At 32.3% G+C, this 21,918-nt stretch overlaps 1 protein-coding gene across 1 annotated transcript in view; it reads left to right on the plus strand.

Annotated features, from left to right (window-relative positions):
* Positions 1-21,918, plus strand: part of LOC142334470 (uncharacterized) — a 712,180-nt gene that overhangs the window by 75,278 nt on the left and 614,984 nt on the right. The window contains exons 13-16 of the mRNA XM_075382526.1: positions 1,737-1,910; positions 5,850-6,020; positions 14,778-14,951; positions 19,676-19,846. Coding sequence (XP_075238641.1) covers positions 1,737-1,910; positions 5,850-6,020; positions 14,778-14,951; positions 19,676-19,846 — 690 coding nt within the window. The remainder of the gene's footprint in view (positions 1-1,736; positions 1,911-5,849; positions 6,021-14,777; positions 14,952-19,675; positions 19,847-21,918) is intronic.

Below are 21,918 nucleotides of genomic sequence, written 5' to 3' on the forward strand. Positions count from 1 at the left end.
TTAAATATCTTTTTCACTTAACTTATAAACTCTAAAAGTTATCAATTTAACTATTAATGAAAAATTTTAATTTTTTAAATACTGTAATAAATTCTCAATAATTATCAAGCATTTATAGATAAAAATTTTGTTTCAACTTTATGTAAAATTACAAAACAAAAAATTTGCAAAAATTTGACATACCACTGAATAAAAATTAGCATTTTCAAAACTGAAGAAACTGTTATTGAAAGTATGATCAAATGCTGTTAACATTAAAACTTTGGTAGATTAAGATAATACTGTGAGTTTTCCTTACAATACACTGATTTAACAACTCACAGAATGTTTCAGTGAATAACTTCTGGAAACTGAGGGGTGTGAGGTAGAGATAAAATGCTACTAACCAAAACCATGTTTAATAAACCAGTACCTGTATCAGTGAAGTTAAACAATATCGATTACAGTTTCATTCTATGCCACCAGTATATTACTAACTAATGACCATAGCAGCTCACGCCACTTAAAATTTTGGAATAAAATTTATAAAAGAATTCTAAAAAAAATTGCTTAGTTTTGATTAAGTGAAAATTATATTAATAATGAATGTTCTATAATAGTTTCTGAATTATTATTGAACAGCGAAGTATTAAATAAAAGTTCTCTACAGGCAAATTAATTGTAAAAAAGACTTTCTTCACAGTGGTGAATTACAGAAGTAAGGTAACAGAACATTTATTCTCATTTTTTACATATGATGATATAAAACCTACAGTATCATTAGAGAGGACAAAAAAAATTTCAAAATGTATAAAAATATGTTTTGAAATTGCATTAGTATTAAAAATGTAAATAATCCTGGTGGATAATAGCATTCATTTTTTTTTTATCGAAAGAATAATGATTGATAATTTAGTAGTAAGTTTTGGTGGTACTTTCCCTTCTGGTAAATAAACAAATTTTTCATTGCATATGTTTATAAGACAATAAAGAAAAGCTTATTAAATAAGACATGCTTGACAGCAGAAGACTGAAGAAGGAAAAATTGGTGAATTTGTAATAAAAAAAAGGAAGATAAAATGTTTTAACGTATAACTGTAAAATTAACAAAATAAATTAAATAAAATTTTGAATAATCAAATATCTATCGATTTTGAAATCATATTTGTTTTAACTCATAGCATTAACCATATAATTTACAGATATATACTTTTCAGTAGTTATGAAAAGGAGTTAGTCTCCTGTTGTTTTCAGAACAGAAGAAACATATTTCAAATCTTTTTTAGTCTAGAATTGGATTATTAAAATATATATTTCTTATATAAAAAGTTTGTTTTACCTTCAGTACTTTCTAATAAAAATTGGGCGTAAACTAAATCTGTAAAAATATTCTGAATATTAGATTCATTTAACTAACAAATTTATCCACTTTTGAAAGGTATAAAAGACATATGTAGTAAATATTCAAATAAGTAAATCAATGCATTCAATTAAATTTAATGTTTGATTAACTTATAAAATTAATCATACTGTTGGAATAACTTAGTAAATTATCAAAATACTTCCCTTTTGTAGTCATAAATAATTTGCTCCTCACAAATTGCAAAAATGTTCACTATTGTACACCTGGTGTGAAACACTTTAATACAGTTCTAGTTTCATTTTATATTGCTTAGTGGAATTAATTTAAAGTTCATCAATTAAAAGAAATCTGTTTATCATTAATTAATATTACATGTTTATTTTCTTATTTTTAGTGTGTACAGAATAAAAAAATGAAATGGCCAGATTTTAAAAAAGCAGAGGAAATAATTCACAAACAAGCTTCTGAATGGTGTATTTTATTTAATGCAAGAAAAAATTATAAATGTATGCAGTCATTAGAAAAATATGCTTTACTTGACCAAATCGATGATAATGTAATGAAAATGGTAATATGTTTTGTTAGTCTACTTTACTTTACTTTTTATTACTTACTTTCAAATTAATGAAATTTTTTTCCATATCTGACTAAATTAAATCGGTTTATCTTTGAACTGAACTGTAATTTTTAATAATTTTAAGTATGTTTTATTACAGCAATTATTACATTGTATGTTTCGCTTAGTTCATAATGGTTTATATCTTTTACAGCAGAAACTGGAATTGAAGTTGACATTTCATTTATTAATTCATTGCTTTTTAAAAACAAGTGCCATTTCTCCTGGCACTATAGTTGAATGATAATACATTCAGATATTTAATAATTGAACAAAAATGGTTATTCAATATTTATAACAATTTTTATATGAAATTAAATAAGTATTGATAATAATCATGAATAATGTTTATGTGTTTGCAAATTTGTCTTTCACAATCTGATTAACTTACCTTAAGGAGATTAATCTCAGTTAAATCTAAGTCAGTAGAATTAAATTTTTAACATTTTTTTTTTGACTTCCGTCACTTGATTGCTTTGATGCAGCTCTCCAATCTTCCCCATCTAATGTTAGTTGTTTCATTTTGGTATACCCCTACATCCTACATCCGTAACAGTTTGATTTCCATATTCCAAACATTGCCTGCCTGCACAATTTTTCCCATCTACCTGCCCTTACAAACCGACTATTCCAGGATGCTGTAAGATGTGGCCAATCAGTCTGTCTCTTTTTAGGTAGATTTTTTTAAATGCTTCTATCTTCATCAATTTGTTGGAAAACCTCTTAATTTGTCACTTTATCCACCCATCTGATTTTTAACATTCTCTTATAACTCCATATTTAAAAAGCTTCTAATCTTTTCTTCTCAGGTACTCTGATCGTCCAAGTTTCACTTCCGTATAAAGCTATGCTCCAAACATATGCTTTCAAAAATGTTTTCCTGAAGTTTAAATTAATTCTTGATGTAAGCAAATTATATTTCTGATTGAAAGCTTGTTTCGTCTGTACTGTTTGGCATCTTATATAGCTCCTGCTTCATCCATCTTTATTAATTCTACTTCTCAAATAACATAATATCAATTTATTGGTTGTTATAATTATTTTTCTAAATATGTAAAATTTACAAAATGACAATACAAAAAAATGTAATTAACATAAAAATAAAGAAATATTGTGTATTTTGTATTCTATTCTGTTTAAAAAAAAAATCACTCTCCCATATCAAAAATTATGTTTTGACATGCTACTCTTTTTAGTAATTATTTATTATGTTACTGGTGGAACAAACATCAAAGGACATATAGTTTTGAAATGTAAATTAAAACTAACTCCTGAGAAACTGAGTGTGTACATCTGTATCTGTAATGAGTACCAGAATTTTTCCAGGTAGTTCAGAAACAGCAACTAAAAGCCAAGCCCCAAAAATGTAAATGTTTCTACTCAAAGACTGAAATTGAAGAATGAGATGATAAGCAGTTTCTGGAGACTGTGAAAATAGACGGGTGAAAATAGAATATAATTTAGCAGCCCTACCTAACCAGATCAAGAAGTCTGGGAGAATTAATTTTTATGAATTTGAATCTTTCCTAGACTTTAACTGGGGTATTTATGCCAATAAATAGTGTGCATATCAGATACAACTAAGAACTATTGTTGCAGAAATTATTAGTCACAGATTATTATTGGCTTATGACAGGATTATTCTGATATGTCATTTTATAATTAGGATTGATTATCAGGATTAGGAATGGTTATCAGGACTTATGAGTGGAAGAGGTAAAAGAAAGATTTTGTAAGCACCAACTTCTCATTGCTTCTGTGGTATGATGTCCTGGTACCAAATGTAACTCTACTTTGTTGTATGGTGAGAGAGTTAGAGAGACTAGTATTTCAATACTACTCAGATATCAACTACCAGTTCATCTGGGAAGCAATGGGCATGGCTACACTCTCTCAAGCCCTCAGGATCCATAGTTTGAACCAGGGACGTGAGTAACCTGGAGAAATTACTATTTCTTTCTGTGATTTAGTTGATTTCACAACCCTCTAATATTATTATAAGAAAATCTCAAAATGACTTTGTGGACATTTATATTGTATGAAGAGCATCAAAATCCACACAGAAAACTACCAGAACTTCTATTATGTTCTGTACACCTTTCTATTTTAGTTTAAAAGAGATTCAAGTCATCCTCCCCAATCGCAGAATGTTTAGTTCTACAAAATATTTTTCAAACACTCCTGCTCTTCTCAAGATTGCTCCACTGTTATTTGGAGTGAGAAGATGTGACATGACAAAAGCACTAAGAATCAATGGTATCTTCTGAAAAAGAAGGTGATTGTAGGTATCAGCAAGTTATTGAACCTCCAGCCTAAACGCTACAACTTAAAGGTACACCTCAATGAATGGAGTTCTAATCTGTCCTCCTAGGATCTTGTTCAAAAATCTTTTCCAGTTCTGCTTAATCTGGAAAGTTCTTTGGTATCTTCAGTAGATTCTATCTTTACTATTTGGAATCTTCATTTCCAGTATATTTACCAACTTCAGTCAAAATTAGTTGGTTCTTTTCAAGGTCATCATCCTGATAAAAAAATTTCTAAACAGAGGTGTCAAAAAAGGGATGTCAAAGATCTCAATTTAACATTTATTCAGGAAATTAGTATCCTGGAAGTAGATTAGTTTCCTACATTAAATATCAAAAAATTATTACTCATCAGAAAATCAAGGAATGCTTAATGCTGATTACCACTACAGTTCATTAGGAATTGCATTGTAACCCACCAATGGTTCTAACCTTTTCAGAAGCCATAAGTTTCAAATTCATCTAGTTCTGTAAGGGAAGATCCTGTGGGTAAAATGGTTGATTAGAAGAGCTCATACTTTCTTTCTCTTACTATAAGTGACTAATAAATAGCCACTAAGTCCATTGACTCCCTTTTTGCTCATTTCTTCCAGGCTTAAGCAGGATCATAGTTCATAATTCACCTCTTGAGTTCATCATCCACACCATTCATTATCTGATCTCTACATGTATCATCTTGTATTGATTGCAATGCCTTTTGCAAACTTTTGTATGAACTGCCTTTAAAATTACCACTAAGTTTTGTTAATACAATCAACCACATTTTATTCACTTTCTTCTTTATTATTAGTTCTAAACACATCTCATTACTTTTTCATGTGATTTAGATGCCTTCCATTATTTACTTATTTACATTATTCACATCATGATTATTCAGAAAAATTATCATACTATTATTTTCTTTGAAGGAACTGAATTCAGTGTTCTACTGTAGGCTTACAGTAGGATCTGCAGATTATATGTTTAACCAATTCCAGATTTAGTTGGCTGACCAGTTGATGTAATGATTAGCATCTGGCTTTTAGATCTGCTGGTTTTAGTTTAATTTTTGGTCAGCGTCTGGCATTTTCTCAGTTGTCATTTCATCTATTTCTCAGTTGTTATCTTCATTTTAAAGTACAAATAAGAAGCACGTCCAAAAGTCATAATAATAAAATAAAAATAAATAATAGATTCCAGATAGTAAAGTTGAACTTCAATTTATTATTAAGATTTCAGTTCCATTAAAAAAAAATTTAGAGACTCTTGTTAAAGTAGATTTTAGATAATTTGAGTAAATTCTATAGCAGAATTTGTTTGAGAAAAGTAACCATTTTCCTGGATAGGCAAGAATTAGTTTTATAATTATTATTTATTTTTTTGTAACATAATTTTCTAACTGTAAAACAAAGTTGGAGTAAATTTTTTCAAAATAGTAGAATGAATACCTGAAGTATAGTTAAATCTATCTGTTGTAAGAGTTACAATCAAAAGAACAGGTGCTACAATGCTACCTGCATTATAAAATTATATTTATGAATGTAACTGAAATGACACATTTTTAACATTGTTTGCATTTAATATCTTCTTACTTGCAATTTTTCTGCAGTTAGTTGCCAGGGCTGCTACATGGAAACTTTTTGAAGATCAGATCAAAGAATCTTATGAAAATGGCAAGAAATGGTGTACTGAACTGCGTTCAGAAAATGATATAAAGTGCATAGAAAACTTACAAAAACTAGAACTCACAGGACAAATTAATGATAGTGTTATCAAACATGTGAGTAGTTATTTCTAACATAATTTATTTTACCTGATTCCTTTTTAATTTTATTGACAATAGCTATTTTAATGGTTAAAAAGATTTGAAACATTTATTTGAATAAAATTAGTGATTTATTCATTGATTTAATTCATTATTATCTGATGCAATAGCAAAAATATTTTTAATTTTCAGTAATTCATTTTTATGTTTATATATTGTATGAATCTATTTCCAGTTTTTATCTATTTCTCATCCTCACCTGAACTCTATAATTAATATTTCCCATATTCAGCTAAATTAACCCTCTGTTATACATGTTGACATAAAGCATGCAGACCTTCTTATTTTTCCACATTGTTTGAAAGCACCAACATATTGTCCTGAAACATTTTTGTCTTCATTTTCATTTCATTCACAAATGCGTTCAGTTTTAATCATTTTACTGTGTTATTTAATGTGTTACAATGTCTTAAATAAAACAGACTCCTAGCCTGTTGAATACCATTGTGTATTATGATGTTAGGATTTCAGATCATTGCATACATACAGGAAAGAATAAAATCAGATGTAACTATAAAGGCCCAAAACATCACCATCAGAAATAGTTCAATTTATTGCAACTATTTGGAGAATAATGTACAATCAACACTGGTAGTATTATGATATGCTAGAAGTGAAACCTTTGGGATCAGTCAACGAAGGGTAAGTAGACCTGCAGACTGATTTCGTAACTGAGAGATGGTTGGACCACAAACATGGGAACTAGTTGAACCAGCTCCTTACCAGTCATGGTTGTTTTCAAGTGCATCTATGCGCTTGGGCGTTGAGAACTTCTACAGAATGTGTCTATTACAGAGATGAAAACACTCCAAACAACACAGTGTTTGAGGGCATTTGGTTTCGCAGCATAGGGAAGTACGCTAGAGAGAATTGGGCATGCTTAGGCAAACATGTTGGCGTCCCCACGGGCCTAGCCTCTGCAGACTTTCTTCCCACTACACACTGAGCTTCAGAATACTTTATGCTATACACGTTTACTACACCAAGAACAGTACACAAATTACAACATATAAATTTACTCAACTACACAACAACATCCAACACAATTTTCTCTTACATTTACACTCGGTGGTGTTGCAACATCTTATGAAACGCAACTGTAACCTAAGGTGGGAACTATCGTGCCGATAGGTGAATGGCTCTACGTATTGAGTCTCGAACGATGTCCTCTGGGTACCAGGGCAAACCCAGTTGTATTTAGCTCTAGCGCCAATACGCGTGCACTCTGCTGGAGTGGTCCGTTATATCGCCGGTACTCGTGGGACCAAAATTTCAGTTCCAACAATAAATTCTATGATGGTTGGTGGTCCATCTGAAAAAACCACCAATTTTATTATAGTGAAAAGGCCTCGGTCAGAGTCGTCTGACGAGGATAATGTTACTACAGAAGACAAGGTTAATGTCAAATATAAGAATATTCATTTTGTTGTTTTTCGGAATAATCAGGAGGGTGGCTTCCTTCAAAAGGTCTCACCGTTCCTGATTAACAAATTTGTCACCGGTTGTATTGGTTCTCCGAAGAACATCAGAAAATTACGAGACGGAACAATTCTGATAGAAACATTTAATGATGAGCAGAGTCGCTTCCTGTTACTTCTCAGCAATATGGGCGGCAAAACCATAAATACGACATGCCACAAGACTCTAAATACCAGCCGGGGAATAATTTTTTGCCGCGACCTTCTGGAAATGGACATAAACGAAATTGCTGATGAACTTGAATTATACGCTTCACTACAGAAGTGAAGCGTATAATGAAATGACAGAGCGGAAAAGAAGAACCGACACCGTCTCTTATACTGACATTCAATCTCCCTGTTCCACCAGAGAAAATTAAAATGGGTTATCTCTCGGTTCGGGTACGATCATTCAATGGTCCCGCATTGAAGATATTAGAGTACTGGCGCACGTACATGATCCAGTAATCATGTGTTTCCAAGAAACTCATCTTCTACAACATGACCCAATAACACTCAGAGGATACTTCTGCGAGAGATACGACTGTCTAGTAGACAATAGGGAGAGTGGTGGAGTGGCTATTTTCAAGAAGAATGGGGTGTCGGCTACAAGGATTCAACTAACCACTCTCATTCCTGCTGTTGCAGTAAAGGTCTCTATCCCCTTCAAATTACATATCTGCAATCTGTATCTCTCACCGAACACTGAAGTTCAGTGCTCTAGATGTCTCAAATCTCCTCACGCAAATACCATCTCCATCGTTAATAGTAGGAGACTTCAATGCCCACCATATTTCCTGGAGCTCAACCTTCTGCTCCACTCGAGGAAATATGATAAACGGAGTGAGACAAGACTTGGACCTTTGTCTACTGAATAATAGATCACACACATTCATGTCTTTATCATCTGGTACTGTATCTAACATCGATCTCTCCATATGATCACCGAATTTACTCCCTCATCTTAATCGGTCTGTTTGTGATGACTTTCACGGCAGTGATTACAGACCAATTATTATTGGTTTCGTTGTAGACCGCGAGGTTAAAAGAAGGCCATGGAGATGGATTGTTGAAAAGGCCGATTGGAATGGATATCATAAAGCCTTCCAATCACAGTATGACGATGGTGCGAACATCCTTGACCAATGTTCCTCTTTTACATCCATGATACTTGAGAATGCCAATAGATATATCCCGCAAACATCGGGTAATCCTGGACGTCCCTCCGTTGCATGGTGGAATGATGATTGCAAGTATGCTATTAGGAATCGACGGCAGGCACTACGTAAATTTAATCGTAGGCCTACAGATGAACATCTAAATTTATACCGCAGGGCTAGAGCGGTATGCCGTCGAGTATTCTTGAACGCTAAGAGGAGTTCATGGACGAATTACGTGATCACTATCTCACGCACTACTCCCACATCTACTGTGTGGAAAAAAATCCGTGCAATTTTCGGGTCACCGAAACAATCTATTCTCGGTCTTATTGATGAAGGAGAACTTCCATCATCTTCGGCTGTGGTAAATACTTTAGCGAAATCTTTCCGCTCGGTGTCTCTCACTTCATCGTATAATAACGACTTTCAAAGGTACAAGATACAAATAGAAGTATTATCGTTGAATATTGGTGATTCGGTTGGTGAATTAAACACCCCATTCTTATTTAAGGAATTGTTACAGGCGCTTAAAAACTCACGTGACGCTTGCCCTGGACCGGACAACATTCGCCTTGGTATGCTTTCACACCTTCCTAATTCGGCACTACAACATCTTTTGAATGTCTACAATGGTTTATTCTCCGAACAAGTCTTCCCACCCGGCTGGTAAGAAGCACTTATTATACCAGTACTCAAACCTGGTAAAGACAGAACCAAAGCTCCCTCAAGCTACCGCCCTATTTCTTTACCAAGCGTTTTGTGTAAAATAATGGAGAGAATGGTAAACCGCAGGCTTACGTTGTACTTGGAGAGACATGGCTTTCTATCTTCAGAACGGTGTGGTTTCTGACAAGGATGATCTTCCATTGACCATTTAGTGTCAATGGAAACAGCCATACAAAACGCTTTCCTAAACCACCAGCACCTCTTTGCTATCTTCTTTGATATACAAAAGGCGTACGACACGGCCTGGCGACGTGGTATTCTTTACACCCTCAAAGAATGGAGAATCAAGGGCAATATGCTTGCCTTTATCCGAGGACTCTTAAATCACCGAACGTTTCGTGTTCGTGTGGACGATTCGCTCTCAAGTAGTGTCATCTTGGAGAATGGAGTGCGTCAAGGTAGTGTATTAAGTGACACCTTATTTTCTATAGCCATAAACGGTATTACCGATTGTGTGCAGGCTTCTGTCTCATGTTCTCTATTTGTTGACACTATATTTCACCTTGAAGCTTGGTCCAGGATTACTGGTTTCACATTTTCATCCGACAAAACAAAATGTGTAGTCTTTTCTCGACTACGAAACCCTACTATTCCTTAAGTTTTTCTGAACAGAGAGCTTATTGCTATCTCTCCTTACGTCAAGTATTTAGGTTTTTTTTATAGCCGTTTTACCTGGGTCAAACATATAAAAGAATTAAAAACAAAATGTTCCAAATTTTTAGATATGATGCGAGTACTTAGTAACACCAATTGGGGAGCCGATCGGTCATGTATGATACGTTTTTACTATTCCTTTGTTCGTTCGCGTTTAGATTATGGTTGTATCGCCTATTCTTCAGCTCGTCAAACCGTGCTTAAAATGCTGGATGGTGTACATCTTGCTTTCCTTCGGCTTGCCACAGGCGCGTTTAAGTCAAGCCCTGTCGCGAGCTTACTTGTATACTGTGGTGAACCATCCCTTTGGGATAGACGAGACCAGCTTTTATTATCTTATTTTGCTCGTCTCAAAGGACAGCCAAATCACCCGGCTTTTGACTCAGTCCTTAGAAATCCTAATTTAGGAAAGTATGAGGACCGTCCACGTTGTACTGCACCTGTAGGTATCTGTACCCGACGTCTGCTGCAGCACATAAATGTTGACACACAGTCATTCTTTCCATCGTATCCGTGCTCATATCCTTCGTGCGGAATAAACCTTATAAATCTTATTTTTGACCTTACGACACAATAAACAATCAACACTACCTACTGTCTTCCAACAAATATTTCTGTGTGTTCTCTCCAATATGAACCCAGACGCGGTGGTATACATTGATGGATCGAAACAAAACGATACCGTTGGTTGTGCGTTTGTTGTCAATGAAAGAACTTACATATTTGGTCTACCCGGTATTACGAGTGTGTTTACCGCTGAACTATGCGCTATAAATAAGGCTTTATATATCATTAACCCTAAATATAAAAACATTCTTATTTGCAGTGACTCGTGTAGTGCTCTCCAAGCCTTAAAAAACTTTTATTCCAAGCATCCTATCGTCATTGAAATTTACAACGCAATCGCAGAGTTGAACAATCACAACACAGAAGTAAGTTTTTGCTGGGTTCCTAGCCACGTAGGGATTCCAGGTAATGAAAATGCAGATTCCGCTGCCAAAGAAGCATGCACTCAGCCTCCTTTCACCACCCGAGTTGCTACTTCTGATTTTATTAATTATATAAAACAATCACTAAGAGCAGGGTGGCAAGGTGACTGGACGGCTACCGTTGATAATAAACTCCGGCAGATTAAAGATTCTGTGTTCCCATGGGACTCCTCATGCAGAAAAACTCGGCGTGAGGAAGTAGTCCTCTGTCGATTGCGAATAGGACATACGAGGGTCATACACGAGTACCTGATGTCAGGGAGAGACGCACCCCTATTAGCACGATGTAACTGCCGCATGACTGTGCACCACATACAGATTGCATACGTTATGCGGCGTTGCGTCGTAAATTTAATCTACCCAGAAATATTCATGGTGTCTTGTACAATGATAATAAAATTTTAAATCGGATGTTTCTATTTCTACGTAGTACTGGGTTAATACCAAAATTTTAATATTGTCGTGTACATTTTTTATGTTAGATCATTTATGGTTTTTATTTTTCTTTTTGGTCTTCTCTATTCACTTTTGGTTTTATTTTAGATTTTATCTGTGATACAGAGTTATTCAAAGAAACGGGAAATTTTGAAAGTTGTGTTGGTAGCCGTGGGCGATTGGTACCACTTGATAAGTGGTACCAATCTAGCCTCTCTAACCTAACCTGCCATTTAGTTGTCATGGATCCTTGGAGTGGTGCGCAACGTGCATTTGCTATCAAAGCGTTTTACAAAAACAATGACAGTGTGGAGGAGCGCGTAGAGAATTTCCCCGTCATTTTAATCTAGGACGGCACCACCGTGTCCCATCAGCACATGCAATTAAAACATGGATATCTAATTTTGAGGAAACTGGTTCGGCAATGAAAAAGAAACCTCCAGGCCGTGAGTGAACCGTCCGTACACCACAGAATGTTCAAGCTTTACAAGATGCTGTCACACCAAGTCCACATCGGTCAATCCGTCGTCTCTCAACATCTTTACAATTGCATAGTTCAAGTGTTCGAAGAATGTTAGTGAAGGACTTGCAATTCCATCCATACAAGTTGCAGATCGACCAGGAAGTGAAACCGAACAATGCAGTTGTGCGAGCACAATTCTGTAATGTAATGCTTCAGAAGATAAATGATAACGAAGAGTTTGTTCACGAACTGTGGATGTCAGACGAAGCGCATTTCCACCTCAGTGGATTTGTTAACAAGCAAAATTTCAGATATTGGGCACAAGAAAATCCTACGCAGTTACACCAGCGTCCGTTGCACAGCCAGAAAGTGACCGTGTGGTGTGCTATGTCATCTTACGGTGTTATAGGCCCTTATTTTTTTGAGGATGACAACAGTCTTGCGATTACAGTGACATCGGCTCGTTACGTAGCCATGCTTGAAACCTTTGTTGTGGAACAACAAAAGAGATTTCCACCAATTCTAAACACAGCCTGGTTTCAACAAGACGGAGCAACGTCACATACTGCACGAATATCGATGGCAGCTGTACGCCGATTGTTTGGACAACGTGTCATTTCACGAAATGGTGACATTAGATGGCCTCCCAGATCGCCTGATCTCTGAGCTTGCGATTACTTTTTGTGGGGTCACCTTAAAAGCAAAGTGTTCCACAGTAGACCTGCTACAACGGAAGAACTGAAGGCAAAGATCCGAGAAGCAATTTCGGAAATTCCAGTTGAGATGTTACGTCAAACCATGAACAATTTAACGAAGAGACTTCGTGAGTGTTTAGGTAGAAGAGGAGGTCACCTGCAAGATGTCATCTTTAAAAAATAAACTAAAATGTATGTATCCTAAAATGGCAACATTTGTACAATTACATGAAATAAAATTCATTTTCTAAAAAAAATTTTTCATTAACGTTATTTAATTTTTTTACTTTCCCGTTTCTTTGAATCACCCTAGTTGTAAGTTTCATTCATCTTTTAGATTAACTTTATTTTCTTTTATTTAAAAAAAAAAAAAATTCCGGGCGATGATAACGCGAAGGCGTTTTACGTCCCCCCCACCCCAAAAAAAAAAAAAAAAAAAATGCAGACTGAATGGGCTTGGCACATGAAGTTCACAATTTTTGTCAAGATCATCCACATGGGGATGGTGAAGGAAATGCAGGGGCGAATAATTGCTCCTGATTCTCCCTTGGGGTTGTGTTAATATAAAACAGGTCCACTCCCAAGGTGTGGATATCAGTAAAAAAAGAAGTAAAACTTGCGATAAGGAGGAAACATCCTGATTCTCTCTCAAAGGGCGTTAATTCTTCTGCATAATATTGCCCACCACCATTCCACTCAAAAGTTGGATTGAGAGTAGTTGCCGTACCACTTTACAGACTCGATCTCTGCATTATCAATTTTTTATTTTTTAGTCCACTTAGAGAGTTTGTACGTGGCCCCAAGTTTGACACCAATGAGCAGGTCAAGAATGTGATACAAGAATGGCTTGGTCAAAAAAGTGAGCAGTTTTTACTACTAAATTACAGAAAGATGGAACAAAATCCTAAATATAGCCAGGGATTAGTTGAAAAGTCACGTTAGTATCATTGAAATTGAATAATAATAATTTTTTGACAGTCATCTGTCTTTAATTATTATTGAACAACTCTTGCATATTAGATCCATACAGAGTGAAAAATAAAAAATACCAGGAGTACAAAGAAGAATATCGGGGCTTTAATTTATTATAATATCTCTTGTATCTGGTGTATACTGTGATTCAAGGCTAGAATCAAAAAGCAAAATTCAGTTGAGGGCATGGTTGTATATTGATTTCATATCTTTCAGGTTGACAACATACTAGCAAAAATGGGACTCCTGAACAGAATGCCCTCTGTATTGTGCAGTTTACTAAATGTGAATCTGTAATTACAGTTTAACTTGCATTCCAAAAAAGGTTTGCAAATAGGTGTGTGTAAAGGGGAGTGTATGGGACGAACAAGGGTATCTGAAGAAAATGTTTAATGTTTCAGGGAGCCTATTCTATACAGTCCTAAAAATACTATTAGGATGGCCAGCTGATGATAACTGTATGGAATGTTTTAAGGAAACTCTTACATATGGGTCATACTGTTTACAACTATTACATACTTTGAAGCTTACTGACTACAAGTGTGATGTGTGTGACTGTATTATGTTTAGTGATGAGTCAACATTTCATCTTAGTACAAAAATTAACACACTATGTCTGTATCTGGGATCAGAAAATACCTATGAACTCACAATGTTTAAAGGGACTCTAGATTGACTGTTTTTGTGCAATATCTCAAAGGCAGGTTTATGGGCTATTTGTTTTTGCTGAAGCAAGTGTAACTGAAGTTGTTTATTTGGATATGTTGCATACATTCCACTTTTCTCAGTTATAAGATGGACCAGAGAATTTCATTTGGCAATAAGATACCAAATAACTTAGCAAGATGCACTGGCATAACTCATATAGGGGTCGGTTCAATGATGTTATTTTCGACTGCTGGATTGGTCAGTATAGACCTAATGAAAGAGCTTGTTTGCGGTTTCCTCCAAAGTTATTTGATCTGAACCATTTAATTTTTTTGGCGGTTTTTATAAAGGATAATGTGCATATACCTTCACTATCAACTGAAGTTAAGAGATATTAAATAGCTTTATACTGCTGTATTCATTTTTGTACAGCCTGTGTATGAGATTGTCTGTAGCTACCATTTCTTGAATGTATGTTTTTATTATTTTTTTTTATTAATTTGTTGATCATAGTTAAAGAAAAGGAGAAGATCGTGGAAAGATGTTGTTGATGAATGCAATAAAACGTTTCAGCAAGCTTCTGACTGGTGTAAACCAGAAATTTCAATTGATAACCAGCGTTTATGCACTTCATATTTACAAAAACTGGCCCTGACTGAACAATTAGATGATGACACTGTTAATAAGGTAATGATTTCTTAATATTAATTGAATATACAGAGGAATAATCTACTAATTTTAGTTAAACTTGTTAAAGATTTAATTGTGTAAATTTTAAGTGTAAAAAAATCAATAACATTAATATATATATATATAAAAATACTGTCAATTATAATAAAGACCAAATACCAATTTTAATAAATTTATAGCATTATTAAATAAAGTTACCAATTTAAAAATTTATTAGTTAATTGTTTTATTTATTTATTAACTGAGGGTTGACAACTGACCATAATATTAGGAATTTTGTAGCACAAATTTGAACTAAAGGAAAAACTAGTGGTATTTTTACTAGTGGTAATTGGAGAATCACTGATTAAGAATGTGGTTGAAGAGTGACTGATGTAATTGTACCTTCATTTTATATGTCATTGTTGTGTGTTTTTGATGGTTTATTTATTATGAAATGTGCATGTGTGTCAAGACAAATTGTGAGGGTATTGAGCATTTTTTTTTCAGTAATGATTTATTTAATTTATTATTCTGAAGAATATGTGCTTCCAGTTATTTTTTGATTTTAAATTATTTTTCCAAATTCTTTATTTATATTATTTATTTTTGTTAATGTGTTAAATCTATATAAAATATTTTTAATATTAAATATATATTTTTATAATAAATACGATGGTGAGTCAATTACTATCCGCAAGTTAGTTATATTTTTGTTTATGTTGGTAGTACTGTCGTGTTGCGTAGATGACGCATGCGTGGTTCAATTGTTGTTACGTCTGTGCAGGTTTGATGCCGCTAGGTTAGTTCCATTATCGCTGCCCTGCCGTTAACCATGGCTGCTACGCCCTCTGTATGAACCAAAATAGCGCAACGTTCAGTGATCCGTTTTTTGTGGTCGGGAGGTGTATCAGGGACCGAAATTCATTGAAGACTTTCGGTACAGTACGGGAACAGTGTGTTGCCGCAATGGAGTGTCTGCGAATGGATTGAAAAATTCAAAAAGGGTCGCGAATGATTGATTCGTAAAGGGTCGCACAAGTGTTACGCACGACGAAGGAGCCGGACGACCGTTTACCGCCACAAATGAGGAAAATATTGAGCGTGCACGTAACATGGTTTTCTTAGACAGACAAGTAGCTATCGATAAAGTGGCACATCGTCTGCAAATTAGTCACGGTTCTGCCTACGAAATCATCCACAACAGACTTGGGTTTCATAAAGTCTGTGTAAGATGGGTCCCAAAATAACTCACACAGTCGTATAAACAAATGCGCTTGGACATCTGCCAAACACATATGGATCGCCATGGTAACGAACAGGACATCTTCTTAGACAGAATCATCACTGGTGACGAAACACGGATCCATCATTACGAGCCGGAGAGTAAAGGGCCGAGTATGGAATGGAAACATCCAAATTCGCCCTGCAAAAAAATGTTCAAGACCCAACCATCCGCGGGAAAACTGATGCTTACAGTTTTTTTGGGACTCACAAGGCCCAATATTGGAACATTATGAGGAAAAGGGCACGACAATATACAGTGAGATGCTTACTGCCAAGCTGAAGCCTGCAATTTGAAGCAAACGCCTTCGGAAGCACAACACTTTTCTCTGACTGCTGTCGAAAGGTGTTGTGTTATTGCACGACAATGCCCGTCCACATACTGCTGCTCACACCGCTGAAACGCTCCAGAAACTCAACTTTGAAGTACTGGCTCTCCTCCGTATAGTCCTGATCTTGCCCCTTCTCACTACCACTTGTTTGGTCCACTCAAAGAGGTATTAAGGGGCCGTTTGTTTACCTCAGATGAAACTGTGAAAGAAGCGGTGCATTCCTTGCTCGCAGCTCAACCGAAAACCTTCTTTTATGAGGACATCAGGAAGCTTATGAAACGATGGACCAAGTGCATTGAAATGTAAGGGGACTATGTTGAAAAATGATATACATGTAAGTTTCCTATTTGTATTGCAATAAAATTTATAACTACATTGAAGATAATAATTGACTTACCCTCGTATATATATTATATGAAATATAAACCATCAAAACATAGTAAATAGATAAGTTAAACTTACCATATTAATTCTAAGAATAGTTTTTGCAGGATCCCGTATCTTCGGTTATATTAAATTCTATAATTATATTAAAACATATTTATTTATGATTTGTTAATTTGCCAAAATTTTTTTTGTTGACAATTTTGTAATTTATTGTAAAAAAATAAGCAAATTCTGTTCAAAATGTAATATTTAACATGTATTTTCCTTTGTTCTATTGTCATTATTGCCAACTGTTAGATTGTACAATTGTTAAATTGTACTTTTAATTTGTTTTTAGTTAAATCATCTTTGAATGTGATCTGGTGGTTCATTATTTTATACCTTTGTTTATATTTGTAAATGTAATATTTTTCGAGTTTATTCATTTTTTTATCATATTACAAACTTCCAAAATTTCTAAATTATTTCTGTAATCACTAATGCTACGTTTGCATTCTAACAAATAATCAGCTACATTAGATATACCTCTTTTTTTGTTTTTGTAAGCTGTGCAATTTCCTGTAAATCTTTTTTAAAATGATCTATTGGTGTTAACAATATATTTATGTATTATTTCATCCATTGCACTTAATTTTGTGTATTCCTCTTAAATCCACTCTATTATTTTTATTTTTATTTTTTCAGTTTTTTATTATGTGATAATTTGGTTTATATACTTTTTTATATTAATTTTTATTATATACAATAGTAATTTTTCTGTTATTTTGTTGTTTAATTGTATTTTTGGTAAAAAGTGTTATTATATTAATCTTTGTGTTATTTTCCTGCAGTTGTATTTTTGTATAATTATCATAATATTTTTTATTCTGTTTTTTATAATTTTTTGTCATTATTTTATTATTAAAACCATTAAATATTGTTGTTTGTTTTACAAAAACAATAAAAATGAACTCAAAAAAAAAATAGATAAAATAAAACAAATTAAAATATTTAATGGATTTGATGATAAAATTATACAAAAAATGTATAAAAAACAAAATAAAAAATACCATGATAATTATACAAAAATACAACAACAAAAAATAATGCAAAATTAATAATAGTTTATACCTAAAATACGACTACATGATACTACATGACTACATGATAAAAATAAATATAAAAAAGCCTATGAATCAAATAATCACATTATAAAATACATAAAAAATAAGAATAGTAAAAATAATACAGAGGATTTAAGAGCAATATTCAAAATTAAATGTAATGGGTGTAATAATATTTATATTGGTAAAACCAACAACAGATCATTTAAAAAATACTATACTGAACAAATCGGAACTTACAAAAACAAAAGAGAGGTATATTTAACATAGCTGATCATTTGTTAATGCAAACATAGTATTAATGCAAAAATAATTTAGAGATTTTGAAAGTTTGTAACAATGATAAAAAAAAATTAATATACTCACGAAATATTACACTTATATACAAAAATGTAAAATAATGAACCACCAAATCACATTCAAAGATGATATAATTTAAAACGTAATAATAATACAATTTAATGGTTAGCAATAATAATAATAGGGCAAAGGAAAATAAGTTTTAAATATTACATCATTCCAGAACTGGACCACAGAATTTGCTTATTCATCCACAATAAATTTCAAAATCTTCAAAAAAAAATTTCAACAAATTAACAAATCATAAATATGTTTTTATATAATTATAGAATTTAATAATTAAACTGAAGCTGTGGGATCCTGTGAAAATCAATTCTTGAAATTAATATGTTAAAAGAAATTTATCTCTAATGTGTTTTGGTGGTTTATATTTAAATATTAAGTTTTATTAGCACAGCGGTCAGTATTTTGATGAATTATCTGAATTTGCAAAAAATTATATATATGTATAGTAATTAATTAAATTAATTTTATTTTGCTATTTCTGTATGGATACCCTTCATTAATTTTCATATGTTCTCTGAATGATGAATTTTACACTTTTTATTTTTTGGTATTTTCATGGGATTCTTTATAACTCCTTAATGCTGTCTATTAAGTTTTAATACTTTTTTTTTTGCTAGGCATAAACTTTTGCTTTTGAGCATGTGTTTTCTTTCTGTTTCATTTTTGCATTTAATACACATCCATGTTTTCTTTTGAGATCTGTAATGTCACTGTTTGTACTATTTTAAGTTGAAAAAAGAATCCTCTCATGACATAGAATTCCTCAAAAAATCTTAAAAAGTATCTAAATATTAAAGTATAATTCATTGATTGTTTGTCATAGTTCTCTGTCAAACAATCTATTTTACACAAAATTTACAGTAAATAAAACTTTTACAATCTCTCTCTGATTTATGTGTCAACATATTTACAAGACAGTTTTTTTAAACAATCATCAGGCGATTTCATAGAGACTTTGCAAAAAAACATGTAACTAACAATATATTAAAAGTAAACTAGTTAGCTGACTATCTCATTGTAAGAAGATTTATACTCTCAATGAGATTGTTCTATATAGATATTGTGCACATGGTTTTAACTTTTTATAATTTTCATGTGGTCATTAACATTAAAAACAAGAAGGACTTATGAAAAGTACATTTTTAGAAGTGTAGTTGTAAAATGTATGTTTACAAAAAGTATTTACAAAATAACTTGTGGTTTAAGTTATGAGTTAATCTAATCAGTATAAAAAAGTTAATATTTTTGGTTTTCATTGTTTGTATTAAAGTTGACTTCTAAACCTACAACATGGAAAAAGATTGAAGTCGAATGTTTTGCAACTAATGCTAAAGCAAAGAGCTGGTGTGACTCACTTGAAGCAAGTGATAATATGAATTGTTATACACTTTTGCAAAAACTTGCGTTGAAAAATCTAATCGATGATAAAGTCATAAACTATGTAAGTCTCTTATACAAAATTTCTTTCTTTGTTCATACTGTCATTATGATAAAATAAATATAAATATTTATGCGTACAGTAATAAAACTGATTGTTTAACTGGTATAGAAAGTAGCATATTCTTGTCAGTTAAAAAAACTATGATTTTGTTTTTGATCTGGCTAGATCCGGTAAATTTGTTACAAGTCAGCCCCACCATTAGAAATTCACAATAATCAATAATGATCTTATTATTTGATGTTACTTAAATAAAAAATAATAATGGAAATGAAACAGTTTACTTGGAAAACTAGCAAACAGTAATTCCATTATAATAATTATTATAATCATTAATGTTCACTAAAATGAACACTTATGATACCAGAAAAACTAAAACTAAAATAATTAGAATTCCTAAAGAAAATATTATTAAAACCCTCCTAGAAAAAATGGATATAATAATGAATTTATACAATAAATTTTTTGGAATTAAAGTTCCTGGATAAGATGATAAATTGCATTCTGATAACCAGATGGTTTTACAACAATTGCAATTTTTCAGAAAGTATCATGCTGAAAATTAAATGGTTTCAAGTATGAATAAACTGCTAAAGCCCAAAAACATTTCTAATAAACTGGTTCCACTGAATCACCAAAGTTGAGCAATATTGGGTGCAGTTTCGCAGCGTGTTGTTGATTTTTATTTTAAGTTTTTAGAAGTTCAGATTTATTGACCGTACCAGTAGATGCCTGTAAAATTTATATTAAATAATTTTAATATAAATGTAATTTATGAATTTAAAAATGTAACCTGCATTATTTAGCTAATAAATTCCGTTTATTTCATATCTCCAAGTGTTCTTTTAAACTAACATAATAAAATATAAATGCTAATATATATATACACTGTTAGTATATAAACAGTATGTTGTATACAAAATAAATACCTTCTTTCTTGTAAACTAATTTATTCTCTTAAATTAAAAAAATAGTAGCCTATCTTTTTTATTTAAAAATAAGCCTCTTTAAATTAAAAATTTAAAGTCTCTTAAATTTTATTTAGCTGTTACCTAAAAGTAATGTAATAATTTCAAGTAATTTTGTAATGGAAAAAACAGTTTTTGAAAAAGATTTTTAGAATAATTCATAAAATATCAAAAATAAACTTCAAAAGCATCAGATGTAGCAAAATATATTATTAAAAGACAATTTCAGTATTATAGGCACAGAAATTGATTTGTATGAATTTCAAATAGCTAATAATAAAATAATGAATAACAATTAGAATGAATTAAATAAATTCCCATCTTGATAAAATGATTCAGTTACATTGCCAGTAATAAGAAATGTACAACAGTTTTTAGTTGAAAGACTACATTCATCTCTGTACTGATAGAACTTTATATTGCCATATTAAAGTTGACTTGCTAATAGTTCTTAATGAAATTTTGGAGGAATTTTTACTTTTATCGAAATTTGTATTTATTTTATTATTTTTTATTAGGAATTTTATTTTATTAATAATTTTTCTTATATTTTTTGTTTTTTTAATTATTTTTAATTTTTTAAAGTTTTATTCAAAATAGTTTTTATCTTATTACACTTCATTTCATTAATAGAAATAATAAAACTGGTTAAGAGTGTGATTCCCAAAAATTCTCTTTTTACTAAGTTTCATTGCTCTTAGTTATTATGCATGTGATATGCATTTTATTTATCTGTGCATGGTTTATTAAGGAAATGAACGGTGAAGTGGTTTTCATTAGCTTTCTTCAGTAACAATCTTATGAATTAAAAAAAGTTACAAAAGTAATTAAAGTAACTATTTGTTGCTGAAACATTTTTCGATTTACTAATTTGTATGACATTCTTGGAAGCCTCCACCTATCTGGTGCAGCCTTCTTGATTCACAAGCCTGTAGTTGTTAGGAGAATTTGTTGTTAATTACAACCCTAATAATAGAAAGATTGTCAAGGACAAAATTGAGGAGTTATTATCATTTATATCAATATCAAATGTCAAATCAGTTGGTTTGACAGGGACTCAAACTATTAACCTTCTATAAGAGAATGCTAGTGTCAAATATATAATTT

This window comes from Lycorma delicatula, chromosome 1 (genome assembly GCF_047948215.1).
Source record: "Lycorma delicatula isolate Av1 chromosome 1, ASM4794821v1, whole genome shotgun sequence".
NCBI lineage: Eukaryota > Metazoa > Arthropoda > Insecta > Hemiptera > Fulgoridae > Lycorma > Lycorma delicatula.